At 32.9% G+C, this 15453-nt stretch overlaps 1 protein-coding gene across 1 annotated transcript in view; it reads right to left on the bottom strand.

Moving 5' to 3' along the window:
- LOC140447821 (uncharacterized) overlaps nt 1-14710 on the bottom strand; it is a 32181-nt gene extending 17471 nt beyond the window's left edge. The window contains exon 1 of the mRNA XM_072540702.1: nt 14532-14710. Coding sequence (XP_072396803.1) covers nt 14532-14546 — 15 coding nt within the window. The 5' untranslated portion in view covers nt 14547-14710. The remainder of the gene's footprint in view (nt 1-14531) is intronic.
- Nucleotides 14711-15453: the final 743 nt, after the last annotated feature.

Raw genomic sequence — 15453 nt, 5'->3', positions numbered from 1 at the left:
GACAGTAAACTGCGCACAAGTAGGAGAGGGTGGTTTTAGTTGATCGACAGAAAAACAGGAAGGTATCTGTTTGCCGGACCTCCTTCTTCTAAGGGGAAATGTGCTTGGATGTACTCCTCTACCCTGAATCCAATAAACGCCAGCCATCCCTAGAGATGGGGGATACCCGTGTACCCATATACTAATTTTTATGCAAAATTCCGCTGAAACTTGACATTATCTTATACATTAGATGTATTCTAATTTATTTATGGTTAATGAAGATATTCTAAAATATACTATCAGCCTTTATAATATCAAGTCAGTCAAAAACGCGAACGGCCTATGTTCGGTAAATTTGTTTCTTTATAATTAGATACAATAGAAAGAAGGGTCTCTTTTATACCTGCCTAATCTTTGAAACAAACATACCCGAGTGAGATGACTACGATTCCAATCGATTTTACAGTTTATACGATTTGATGACCAGATGATATTTGGAACATGCTAAATGCAAACTTAGATGCTTTTTACAAGAAAAAAAAATTATCGATGCACAGCTCTTGCTTTCCGAGGAAGAACTAAGTTCAATCTGTATACAGCTTCGAAGCCTGCTAAATATTTATTTCAGAAAATGGTTTCAGAAAAAGGAGAAAGGGTTCAAATAACCTGCAGTGGGTTTCAAAGGATCTGGTCGAAATATAAATATGGATAGAATTTTCACGAATTCACGTCTTTAGCTAAAACTATTCTTTTAGCAACAAAGAAACAAAGCTGCTACTTTGCTCAGCACGATGCGATATGACGATAAGACGTCTAATTCAGTACATAAGAAACCAGGAATGATTTTGTTTTATAATAAAAACTGGTGTTCGTACAAGGAATCAAATATGCGCGAGATAAACTACGCAACGGCTAACGTGCAAGTAACCACTTGCTTTTTGTTCTACAGTATCCCTGATATCTCCTCACTTGTTGCATATATTGTTTATTACGAAAATAATAAAATGATACCTAAGAGAACGAATTAAAGGAGACTTTTGTGCGTCAGCTTGGTGAAGAATTGACTATGGAGCTATTAAGGAGCACGCTTCAAATTAGCAGATCATGCGACACCATTCGACAACACTAGCGATTGAAACCTATTACGATAAGTTAATTGCAGTTTAATCAACTTTTGATAATCAACCACGAGACAAGATTGGCAGGAGACTTGTTGGATCGTCACATTTGTCAGAAGTCACATTTGCAAACGAAGAAAGACCTAAAAGTGCTGTGGTATATAAATTTGCTGTGAGCGTAAAAGCCAGTCTGCGATAAGCATACCGAAAAAAAAACAAAATGTATAGAATGTACATGTATGACAATGAATGTACATACACCTTCTAGCTATGAACACTTAGCTAGAATGACGGATGTGCGATGGACAACGAGGTTATTCGAATGGAGACCAAGGATGTCAAGAGAAGCGTGGGTGGACCACCTACCGATGGACTGACGATTTAAGAAGACGAAAATAGAAGAATAAAAACTGGATGTGAGTGGCGCAAGATAGAAGGGGTTGGAAACACGAGGAAAAGGCCTATTTTAAGCAGTGGAATTTTGAGAATGGATAATAACGATAGAATGTAGTCATTAATTTTATAATAAATAAATCATTAAAATTGTTATTTGTTTACTTATAATTATTTACTCCTTTTTGCATAAAAATATTCAAATTGTATATGAAATTCATATCTGTAGGCGGGTACCCGGTTGACCTATACATGTCTTTATTTTTAAAGTAAAAATTTTCTTGGTTTAAATAAATAAAATAAATCTCGAAGCTGATAAATTTATGGAGAATTAGTAAAATCATGGGAATTCGGGAGGTTATTATTGAATATTTGTTAGAAAAAAAAATTATTCAACAAAATGCACGTCGATTGGTAGATACCCGGGTATTACCCGGATTGCCACACAATAGTTTTAAAGACAGTTCCATGTTAATAAGGTTATGAAAAGATTTAGATTTTTAAAACACATTTTTATTTTATATTTGCCTGCAAAATCTTTGTTACAACAAGATTAGTGATTATATAGAATTTAATGTGATCATAATCAGTGACCTTTTAGAGATTAACATAAGTCTAATTAATGGTCCCATAATAAATTTATCATAGTAGTACTTGTGATTGGAAATGCACTCATGGACAAAAATATTGAATGTTTTGTGATTTTCAAATTTTTGTTTTTTGAAAATAAATTCTGGTCAATCCAGTCGTTTATTGTGAAGAAGAGTTTATTTAACAATGTTTAATGAACAATTTTAAGTTTTTATGCGGAGAAAATTGCGAAAAAAATAATGCTTAATGTTAGGTAAATAAGATTATTTTACTCTAAACTTAAATGCCAATTTAAATTGCTTAAACAAGTCTTTTTAACTGAAACAAGTGCATAATCAGTAACGAGTGTTTCCTCCTCTAGCTCTTATTACTGCCTGCATCCTTCTCGGCATGCTTGCAAGTAAGTTTTAGACACATCCTTAGGAAATTGCATTTCATTCATCCTGTTTAGCAAGCCGAAGCTGTTCTATCGTATTTGGAACAGGATTTCTTTGTCGTATGCGGCATTTTAGCTGATCCCACATGCACTCTATTGGATTTAGATCTGGCCTACTGGGTGGCTAATCCAATCTTCGAATTTGGACCTCGTCAAGATAATTAATTACTATGGCAGCGGTTATGTGATCGAGCATTATCGTGCATTAACAGGAATCTGTCATATCCAATGTAACCAACATATGGCAAAACATGATCTTGCAGGATGTTTTGAATGTAAGAGTCGCCAGTCATCCATCCAATCACTTCCACAAGTGCGGTGCTGCTCTCCCAACTAATACCTTCCCAAAGTATTATGCCACCACCTTCAAAACTAACGGTCTGGGCGAGATTGCAGGTGGCGAATCGTTCCCTAACTCTTCTGTAGACGTGGTTTTGACCATCTGGTTTCTATAATACGATTCTGGTCTCATCAGTAAAAAAATTTTTTTTCAGTTGTCGATATTCCACTGAATATGTGTTCTTGGAAACTCTAAACGGCGAGCTTTATGATTTTGGAGATGACGTGGAACTTTGGCATCGCATCAAGGCTTTTAGTTTGCTTTTTTTAATCTTCGTCTAACTATTTCCGAACTCACATTAACTTGTCTAACATTTAGTAGCTCATTTCTGAGGTGCATCGATGCCAATGAGCAATTTAGTGTAGAATTAAGAACCAAAAAACGGTCATCAATTGCGATTGTGCACCTTGGGCGTCCTTGACTAGGCCTTCGTACAAAATTTCCTATTTCGTGGTCCTTTTTTAAAGTATTCGAAACTGTAAATTGACTTCTCCTGAGATGTAGTGCGATATCATTTTGTGTATATCCTTCCTCGTACAAAATTACAGTCTGTGCTGCTTGGGCTTTATCGCAGTGGCAAATTGGTGGCATACTTGTTGTAACCTTAGTTAAATCAAAACAATATTTAATTAAACTTAATAAATTAAACTAAAAATAACCGAATTAGTATGATTTTTCCCTTATGCGAAGAAAGAAAGATAAAATGTACGAATGACACTAAATGCTGAATAAACGTCAAAATATTCTAAACCAGTTGAGAACATCAGCCTACTATATAATTAACAACAGTAATCTAAAATTATTTTGAAATTATAGTGACTACAAAAAAAATTGGAAAATTCAAAAATATTCGATATTTTTGTCCATGAGTGTAGTTTGTTTGTATATTGAGAGAAAAAAGCCTTGTGTGAAATGTGTCATTCACAAAAGAATCGAATTTTTAAGAAACTGTAATAATTTTAAAAAAGATCACACTTCATTTGTTTATTTAGACGCAACGTAGATTGTTGCTAAAGGTGTAAATTGATTGAAGGAAAAACTGCTTCCAAGTTTACATTTATAGTTTTGGATAATATCTCATATCATTCGGAAATTTTAAATAAGCAACCCACAAATTCTGGACAGTATCTACATAAAATAAAAAAATGGTTAACGAATGAAAATATTTCATTTCCTCACAATTCCTTATGCCGGAATTACTACAGTTAGCCAAAAGGAATAAAAATATATTTATAGTAGACGAGATTATATATATAGTTTTGGACATACTATGTTAAGATTGCCGTCTTACCATTATGAATAATTCATTTAATTCCATTGAACATATTTGGGGAATATGCAAAACTTACTACGATAATTATCTTAGACGTAACGACTACTTCAGCGATTTGGAAAAAAGAGTGCGTAAATGTGAAAAGTTAATGATGAATATTGGATGCGTGAAAATCGGATCGAAGAAATTAACCTAGTTATCATTTACAATGCAAATGTAGATACCGACGAAAGTGATTATGAGTATACACTAGTGGCCAAAATTCTGGAAACTACAAAAATTATCGTTTTTTTAGCAAGACTCGTCTCATGATCATGATTTATATAGTTTACCATTACAATTACATTTTTATTTTATTGTTTTATGTTCCTGCATAATATTTTATGTATTGCTCACTGTTTTTTTATTAACATCATTATTTAATAAAATATGGAACCAGATTCAAGCGATACTGTATTGCGTCAGGATTTTGCTAGTCAGTCAACAACCCAATTGGAAGCGGTTAGGTGGCCTTTAGTACAGTTTCGTGCGGCTTCGAGTGTTTATGAGTGACATCAGGTAGTTGTTACTAAGGTGATATTGTTTAATTGTCGGAGAGGAATTCATCAGCGTCGATTCAACAAAAATGGCAATCAGAAACCCAAAACGTGTTGACTGGTCGCCAGAAAAGAGAGCCAAAGCAATTATCCTTCGAGAAGAAGGTTACACTTATCAAGAAATAGCAAACAAATTGGGTGGCGCCACAAAATCAGGTGTAATGAAAGTTTGCAAACGTGGAACGACAAAATCAGCAAAAAGATCTGGCAGAACACCCAAAGTTAGTCACTACGATGTGCGTAGAATATGCCGACTTTCTTTAGAAGATCGTCACAGATCCGCAAAACATATTAACGGTATTGTCAAATCAACTGGATTACAAATATCGGACCGCACTATCAGAAGAAAGTTGTGTGAAAATGGATTGCGAGCACGAATTCCTAGAAAGAAGCCGCTCCTGAACAAAAAACAGAGGCAAAAACGCATTGATTGGGCTTTGGCACACAGAGGGTGGACAGAAGAACAATGGAGTAATGTAATTTGGAATGATAAAACCAAAATCTCGATCTTTGGGAGTGACGGAGTGAAGTTTGTTCTCCGCCGACCGGGAGAAGACCTTTTGCCCCAGTGTACTACGGTCACTATGAAGCATCCTGTGAGTGTCATGGTATGGGCTTGCATGACCACTAACGGAGTTGGACGTTTAGCAGTAATAGAGAGCAATATTAATTCAAAAAAATATCAGGAAGAGATACTGCAAGCCAAACTGCTGCCGACTATCAGAGATTTGTTCGAATGGGATGCCCAACAATGCATCTTCCAGCAGGATAAAGCGCCTTGTCATACGCCTAAGACTTCCATGGAATGGTTGAGAAACCATGATGTTACTGTTCTGCCTTGGCCTGAAAATAGTCCCGATCTAAATCCAATTGAAAATTTATGGTCAAGGCTGAAAGTCTTAGTATCACGCCGAATCCCAAGCAACAAGAGAGAACAGAACTGATAGAAGCCATTATTCACAACTGGTTTAGAGTTATTACACCAGAAGATTTGGCTCATCTCGTCAACTCCATGCCTCGCAGAATTGAGTCTGTCCTAAGAAACAAAGGTTATCCTACCAAATACTAATTTTGTTGATAATAATCATTGTACCATTTCTTTTAAATATATCTACTAATAGCTAACGGCTGTTGTTTTATTTATTTTTAAATTTTTAGAGCACTTTCTCCCCTAAAATAGATGTTAAATATTAAGTAGAAGCATAAAACGATGTAATAAAATTATAGATAAAATTATAAATAACATAAGTCTTGTGAAAAAGAGGAATGCTGATAACAAAACTAAAATTTTTGAAAAGTTTCCAGAATTTTGGCCACTAGTGTAGATCTAATTTATGTTATTGAGTGTAATTGAGTGTTATTGGTATTATTTTATCAGTAAATACTTGCCACTACAATTTAGAAACAATAGAATTGGTAGTTTTCTTCTATTTTGCAATAATAGTTGTATATTTCTCTAAATAGCCACAAATTCGTGAAACATAGTATTTATATTATAACTTTTTAATATTTCTTTATTTATTTTATATTTAATATTTTTGGTACTATTATTGTATGGATTTATATTTGTGTTAATGAAAGAATTGACCTTCTTTGATTAGCGACACACTTCTGGGTATTTTAAATACAACTGCATATCAAATATCAGGCCAATTGTCTTGAACTTGTTTTGCTTTCAAAATACAACAGCTCTTGGCCAAATATCCCTTCTAATACATGATAATCCTCACCTTCATGAATCTCGAACAGTCATAAATCATATTGAAAAACTAAATATAAGTAGTATTAATGTGTTTCAGTATTCAATCTATAAGAAGATTGGCCAGAACAATTTCCAGATCTAAATTCCATTGATCATGTGTGGAATATACTTTAGAGATGGTTACGCATTAGAATTTTACTGATTTTTTATGTACGGCGGAAGTGGACTACAGTAAGTTAAACAAAGCGAAATTGATCAGCTAATTTTGGATATAAGTAAAATATGCAAGACTGTATTGAATAGTAAAGGATTATAAAGATCAAGTACTAAACGTTTTTCTTACATTTTAGATGATTTTTTATTATAATTTGTGAATTTGTAGAAATATATGTATATGAACTTTTATTTGAGTGTCTTACATAAAAATCAACACTATTTATCACAAAAAAAATTACTAAACATTTTCTAGAGGATAATAAATGTACAATAATTTTTTTTTCGATTTATTCCCAAACACTGTTGATGTTTTTTGTTTTTGTATTTGTAAGTATTTGTTAACGAATTATACGGTTTGAGAAAATTGAGTGTAAGCGATAAACTACCAAACACTAGGGGAGACCGGGGAGAGTTCGGACACAGGGAGACATCGGACACATTTGAATTTCGCACATTTTTGAAGATGCACTGTTGTCATTTGGTAAACACAACCTTATTTGTACATAATTATAGGTTATGTATTGACAGCTGTGATTTCGGTCGTAGTCACAGAGTTATCTATTGTGAAGTGTTTTGTCGAGTTTTGTTCTAAAAATATCGGTGCAATCCAGAAGATATATTTTAAAATACATAGACTTACCACGTATAAAACTTTGGTGCTGTAATCTACTATACTTATTTCATTAATTTGCGTTTATGTTGTTGCAATATTTAGGTAAGTTTTTTTATAAACCCATTGTATTACCAATGTTTGCATTAGGGGAGAGTTCGGACACAGTGTCCGAACTCTCCCCTGTGTGTCCGAAGTCTCCCCTGATCTGTAGTTATTCTATTTTTCTCTTACAGCTCATAATGCCCCGTACATATACAAGGGTAACAGAACGACAATTTTCTGCAGACACTATGAAAAATGCCACATCAGAGGTGCTTGACGGCAAATTGAGCATTCGGAATAGCGCCAAAACCTACGGCGTTCCTAAATCTAGTCTTCTAGATTACATAAAGAAAGCTAGAGCTGTGGGTATAGACAACGTAACATTCTCTCCAAATTTCAAGCAATCTCAAGTGTTTACCGATATAATGGAAAAAATGCTTGAAAAATATTTATTAGATTGTTCTTCCATGTTTCATGGACTAACGCCTAAAGCTGCAAGACGTTTAGCTTTTGAATTTGCCAAGAAAAACCATGTTAAAATGCCTACTACATGGAGCGAAAATGAAGAAGCTGGAACAGACTGGTTTTCAGGTTTCATGAAACGTCATCCTGTACTATCTATTAGAACACCTGAAGCCACTAGTCTCGCTAGAATGACGAGTTTTAACAAAGTTACTGTTGAGACGTTTCAAAATAAATTAGAAGAAGTTTTACGTCGTCATTCTTTTGGATCTTCAGCGATTTTCAATTTAGATGAAGTGAGTCAATTAACAATTTTGTTTAGTTATTTTGATAATTAATATCACTTATTTTTTAGACTGGGGTTACTACAGTTCAGCGTGTACCTAAAATAATTGGAAGAAAAGGTCAACATCAAATAGGGCAGGTGACCTCACGTGAACGTGGAGAATTAGTTACACAAGTGGGCATAATTTCTGCTGATGGAAAAGCATTGCCTCCTATATGGGTATTCCCACGGCAACGTTTTGATGAAAACCGCATGATGAAAGGGGTTCCTCAAGTTGCTTTAGGATTAGTATCTCCTTCAGGATGGATGACAAGTGATAATTTTTTGAAAGTACTTAAACATGTTGTCAAAAATACACTCTGCTCTGATACTAATAAAATTTTACTAATCATGGATAACCACGAGTCCCATCTCTCAGTGGAGGGACTTGATTACTGCAAAGAAAATGGAATTACTGTTTTGACACTACCACCTCATACTTCTAATAAGTTACAACCTTTGGACCGAACAGTGTTTGGTCCTTTCAAAAAGTTTTTTAATGATGGTGCTAATTCCTGGATGTTGTCTAATCCTGGTCAGACACTTTCTATATATGACTTGCCTGCTATTTGTTCTTCTGCTTGGGACAGAGCTGCCAATCCAGTTAATATTAAAAGTGGTTTCAAGTGTACAGGTATTTGGCCTTTTGACAGGAATATATTCGGAGAAGAAGAGTTCTTATCTTCTTACGTGACAGATAGACCAATGCCTACTACAGAACCGGAACTCGGAAAAAGAGATTTTGATAGCTTGTCCAAACCGGGGCCAAGCAAAGTTTTAGTTTCTCCGAGTCACTCAACTTCTCCAAACATCATTTCTCCAGAAATGGTTAGACCGTTTCCCAAGGCGCCAGAACGTAAAACATCAAATAGAGGGAGGCCTAAGGGCAAATGTATCATTGCCACGGATACTCCAGAAAAAGACGAAATTGCCAACAGGAAACTAAAACGATCTGTTACAAGGAAAGTAAATCCTAAAAAAAGACAGAAAGTCACTAAAAAAATTGTTGAAACATCTTCTTCTTCTTCCTCTGAAGACATAATGAGCAATGAAAAATCCTCTGACTTCATAGAGCAAGATGACGAAGTGGATACAGAAGAAACAAATATTGCAAATGGTCAGTTTATAATTGCCAGAGTTTATGGAAAAACACCAGCTACATTTCGGCACTATGTTGCAGAAATTCAGGAAAAACAGATAAAAGGATACGACGTAAAATTTTATAAAAAACATGCCACTTCTAATCGGTTTATCTCCACTGAAGAAGATGCTTTTGTTATATTTGAAGACATAAAATGTATTTTACCGAAGCCCTTGAAAGATACACGTCAAAGATATGAAAATATGATCTATTTTAATACAGATTTAGAAGATTATTCATTGCATTAATTTTTTAATATCTAAACATGTCTATTTTTTTTAAATACATTTTTATAAGTAACATATGTTGTACTGTCCGAAGTCTCCCAGTACTGTCCGAAGTCTCCCAGTTCCTAGTCCGAAGTCTCCCCGTTTCTGGGGAGACTTCGGACAAATGACCCCCTGCAATATTTTTTTATTTTTGTTGTTAATTTATTGATTTGATATATTCTGCTCTTGATTGGTTATGCCTGAACCTTGGAAGCTTAAGTTAACTACTTTAAAAGGTAAATATATCAATACACTTTTCTAATAAAAATTAATTTTTAAAAATGGTCCGAACTCTCCCCGGTCTCCCCTACATTATAGTCCAGTCGCCAGAGATTTTATCTATAAAAATGAGACGAACATGCTAAAATTTGCTAAGAATTAATTTTGGGACCACAAAAAAGATGTAAAAAAGTTTGTCACTCTACATGCGGGCTTCCCCTTAACCACCCGTTCGTAGGAGGGTGAGGGGACGGAAAACATCGAATTCTCAAAAATCTGTATGCAGTAGAAAACAATGTTTTAAACAAGAAATGTAGCTGAGATAATTTTAAACAAAAATGTTTGTTAGCATTTTTTGCGTAGAATGAAATGTTCTCCCAGAAAGAAACCTTGAAGCGACCGGCGATTTTAAATATCATTTACGCGCGTAAAATCAATTTTAAAATTAAAATTTGTATCAACTCAACGATAAAAATTCGATGTTTTTCTTTTAGAGTGCCCGATCAACAAAAAATTTAAAGATAAACAATGCAGCTTTCGTATGTAATTTTTGCATTTTTACGCAAATGAAGTCAGTTTTTATAATGCTGCTAAATAAATAAACGTTGCGCGATTTGTGCTATTTTTACAATTCTCATAGATAAATCCAAATACATGGTGATTTCGAAAACCCCCGTTGACAACATAAATCTGATGTTGGGGGGTAAACCGTTAGAGAGCAATTATAAACTCACAGTTAGATAAAGATAAGAAAATAAAGGTCAGAATTAAAATAGCTCGAAAAAGATTTATAAAATTCAATCAATGTTTACAAATAAGAAACTGAGTATGATTATTAGATTGAGGTTCGTCGAGTGTTATGTCTGGTCGCAATTGCATGGGGTAAAAGATTGGACTCTGAAAGCCTAATTCGTAAAAAAAATAGAGGCATTCGAAATGTGGCTATATAGGCGTATTCATAAAATTCCTTGGACTGCAAAAGTCGCAAACGAAGACGAATTGGACATGGCAGAAAGCGTATAAACACAATTAAAATAAAAAACATCCTATCTTGGCCACATACTTCGAAACGATAAAGACTCTTTTTTACACGTCATCATGCAAGAAAGAGTAGAGGAAAGAAAAGGTTTGGAAAGAAAGAAGAAATGTTGGATATTAGAGATTGGACTAACCTCAGTGCCAAAGATAGGGAAGCGTTTAAGGAAGTGATCGCCAACCTTTGTTAGAAGACGGCACAATAAGAAGAAGATTTCCAGAGGAAGGAGATACATAAGGGCACTTGGAGATCGCCGGATGGTAAAACGGTAAATTAAATTGACCATATTTTAGTAGAAAAAAGCATTATGCATATACCTTAATATAGAGGGCCAGATATTGACCCAGACCACTTTTTAGTGGGAATTAAAATGAAACCGATAATACCTAGAACTAGAAACAAAAACAGAAAAACATGTAAAATAAATATGCTAGTCAGGTTACAAACGGAAGAAGAAAAAGTAAATATGAAAGGTTCTGAAACAAATTTCGTGTCGGATGTCTAATTTAAATACGACGTTTATATGGGATTAAGCCCATATAAACATAATAGGAGAATATAAAAAATTATTTTTAAAACAATTATAAGTTAAGTTATATTTTAAGCTATATTTTAAAATAATTAATAATAAGATTATTTTTAAAGGGGATACGAGTTGAAATTTAACAAACAATTGGAACTTATTACAGAAAATAACAATATATATATATATATATATATATATATATATATATATATATATATATATATATATATATAAAGTGCACTCGTAAGTGAATGGGGATAAAAAAGACAAGAGTTGTGCTACTTTATCTATTTATTGAAGACGTTTCGTATATATATATATATATATATATATATATATGTATATATATATATCTATACATATATAGGTATATATATATACATATATATATATATATATATATATATATATATATATATATATATATATATATATATATGTATAGAACAAACGTGGAGCATACTTAAATATATTGTAAGAGCAGTAGCAGATGATACTAGCAAGTCTATCAAGAAACAACAAAAGCCATAGTTTGGCGATGAATATAAACTAGAAATAGAGAAACGCAACAACCTACTATTCAAAAGATTAAGACTAAAAACAAACAAGCGGAAACACGTTACGTAGATCAAAGAAAAAAAAAACCATTGCAACATTACGAATCAAAAAGAGGAAATTTTATGAAGATAAGTTGAAAGATATAGAAGACAACCATAAAAATAATCAAAGTAGAAATTTATATCAAGGCATATAAAAATCCAAAAAGGAAATATAAACCGCAGCCTGGTTATTACAAAGATAAAGAAGGAAAAATAATATTTGATGACCAAGAAATATTAAGACGATGGAAACAACATTTTAACGAATTGTTAAACGGGGAGTATACAAATAATGACAAAAAAGAAAACACAGATAATGTAAATGAAGAAACCATAGGCGACGATAAGAATGAATACGCAAAACTATTGTACAAAAGATTTAGCGCCATCCATAAATGAAGTTGAAATCATTCTGAAGAATTTAAAAAACAACAAATGTCCTGGAAGTGATTCTATAATTGCGGAAATGTTAAAATATGGAGGAGCGCAGCCGACAGGCAATACACAAACTATTAAAAATATATGGGAAAAGAAAGAACTACTAATATAATGGAAGCAAGTAGTACTATATCTTCTTTACAAAAAGGAGATAAAGCGAAGTGTTAGAATTATAGGAGTGTGGCACTATTAAATGTAGTATAGGTATTGGCAATCCACATAAAAGACCAGTTAGCAAGAAGTCTTAACAATAGCATAGAAGAATACCAGTAGGACTTTAGAAAAAGAACAAGCACTGTAGACAACACTTTACTTTACTTTAAGGGAAATACAAGCTGATAATCATGAATATAATAAACCGACAATGGCACTTTTCATAGATTTTAAGCAATCTTTTGATAGAATGAAAAAAAAAAAGAAATATATAAAGCAATAATAACATCTAGAAATTGTATCAAAAATAATAAGAATGCTAAAGCTAATACTTACGAAAACACAAAATAAACTAAAGGTAAATAATACACTAACAGAAAAAGTTGAAGTGAGAGAAGGAGTACGACAAGGAGATCCGTTGTTAGCATTGTTATTTAATGTAGTATTCTAAATGGTAATAAAAGAGGCTAATATTAACAAATCAGGTCTCATATATCATAAAAAACATCAATATTTGACATTCGCGAATTATCTAGTAATTATTTCTAGAACCAAGAAAAAATTAAAAACAGATAGTGGAACAACTAGAAAAAGTAAGAAAAGTAATCTATATAAACAAAAAAAACAAAGTACATAGAATGGACGGACAAGGAATTTGAACGGGCGCTATACTTAATGATAACAACGGATGAACGAAAAATGTATAAATTTGGACAGATAGAGATTTGACTATTTAGGGACTATATTTTCGAGTAAACCATATATCCTGGATATCCTGGAAATTAATAAAAAAAACAAATAAGAGGAAATTGTTGCATTTAAGCACTCAATAGAATACGCATAAGCAAAAATATATCTAATACAGCTAAATTAAGAACGTTTAAAACTGTACTAAGACCATAGTTATATATGCCTCAGAAACCTGGACAATGACTAAAACTGAGCAAATAATTTTACAAGTATGGAAAACAAAAATACTTTGAAAGATATTTGGCATAAAAATGATAAACAATGACTGGACACGACGAGTAACAAAGAGTTTAAAGAATTATGTAAGGAGCCTAATTTAATTGCACTAGCAAGAGCACAAAGACTTAGATGCTTAGGACATGTCCAAAGAATGACCTAAGTTGGAATGCCAAAAATCTTGTTAATTGCTAAAATAGGTGGTAAAAAGAGAAAAGGAAGGCCTAGGACCAGATGGAGTCATGGAACTAATGACGATCTGAGGTATCTCAATGTTAGCAATTGGAAAGAAAAAGCGAAGAACAAAAAGGAATGGGGGAAGGTTTTAAACCAAACCATAAGCCTGCTTGGCTCTACGTGCTAATATATTAATATTATTAAAAGGTACTTTGATGAAGAACTTAAAAGAACTAGTGCAGATAGCAATGGTGTACTGAAACGAAAAAATCCGCACAAATGCTAGAGAAAATAAAGAAGGGCAAATCAGTTGGATCAGATTTTATTCCTAGAAAAGTTTGGACAACATTATGGAAAACAAGAAGAAGTTGGCTATCAGGTTTGTTTAATAAAATTTATAGAAACACGGTATCTTTAAACAGATGATCAACGATAAATAAACTACAGAACCCTACAATTCTTAAGTCACACCATGAAAATATGGGAGGGAGTAATTATTACATAAAGTCTTGATAGAAATATAGTCAATAATTTATTCAAGTCAATAATGAATAACATATATATGTTCCTGTATTAAAATAATTATTGAGGGGCTCAAAGCATACGATGGCCGAAAAATCTTCACGAGGCAGTACGACAAAAACATTAATAGAACAATGGTGGAAAAAAGAATAAAAAAGGTACCAGCAACCTAACCTTTTTAGAGACCCAACTAAAACTACTAAAGTTCGAAAACTGAAAGAGCGAAAATCAGGAAAACGTGACAAATATTTCCCACCCCAGCTTTTGGCCGGTAGTTACAATAAATAAATTTATCCTAGCTTTTATTAACATTGTTATATACATAACACTACAAAGTTAAAAAACTCTTTACTTTGCTTAAGATCACTGAATAACTAAAGCAAAAAATCTACTTACCATTAACAGCCTCATTTTCAAGAAATTATAAGCATCTAAAGATTGCACGTATTTTAATTTGATATATTCTCCCCTCTTATTTAGAACATCCTGATCGCAAGGACATACAAAAATCAAGTTAGAGATCAATATAGATACCCACGGATTATAAATAAATATGTGCTTTTTAATAGTTTAAATATTATAAATAAGTAAACCCGACACCCGTTATGCTCGTTGAAATGTTTCATTTAACGAAGGATCATGAAAATTTATCGTATGATGTAAACATATTCTTGCTTGATAATATCGAATTTTGGATATGTTTTAAATATTGTTTTATTCATGTAAATTTTCACACCTGGAGTTTAATTTATTGTCATTTTTTTTAATAACGAATTATTTCATTAGCTATATTAATATATGTCCATAGAGAGAGACCGGTAAAAAAAAACTGGTTGTAAAAAAGATTTAAAAAAAATTACTTAAATATTTATTAATTCTATTTAGTGCGAGATTTTTATCTAAAACATTTATTGTCGGTTTGATGTTAAAAGGGCAGAAGGAGGAAAAACCTGCTTTAGTACAGCGACATAACTTATCATCAACACACCAAATACATTTTTTTTTATTTAAACAAATATACCCGCATCAACCACTAAGGGTTATTAGCGGGGGGACATACACAAACAGTAAGATACATATTGTTACATAAAAAATATTTTTTACAATCTGGTATATAGTTTAGTCATTTTAAGATAACTTAATAAAGACTGTAAATTTGACGTTAGTATACTTTTTAAATTATCACTAAGGGCACACGCGATTCTTTCATTCTGGTACACTGGACACTCAACAATTATATGTTTCACTGACAACTGAGTGTTGCACTTGGTACACATCGGAGCAGCCTCCTGGTTGAAGATATGCTTGTGTGTAAGGA

This window comes from Diabrotica undecimpunctata, chromosome 8 (assembly GCF_040954645.1).
Source record: "Diabrotica undecimpunctata isolate CICGRU chromosome 8, icDiaUnde3, whole genome shotgun sequence".
In the NCBI taxonomy this organism is placed as follows: domain Eukaryota; kingdom Metazoa; phylum Arthropoda; class Insecta; order Coleoptera; family Chrysomelidae; genus Diabrotica; species Diabrotica undecimpunctata.
Note: the sequence above shows the minus strand (reverse complement) of the source record. Positions and strands in the feature narration are given on the sequence as shown.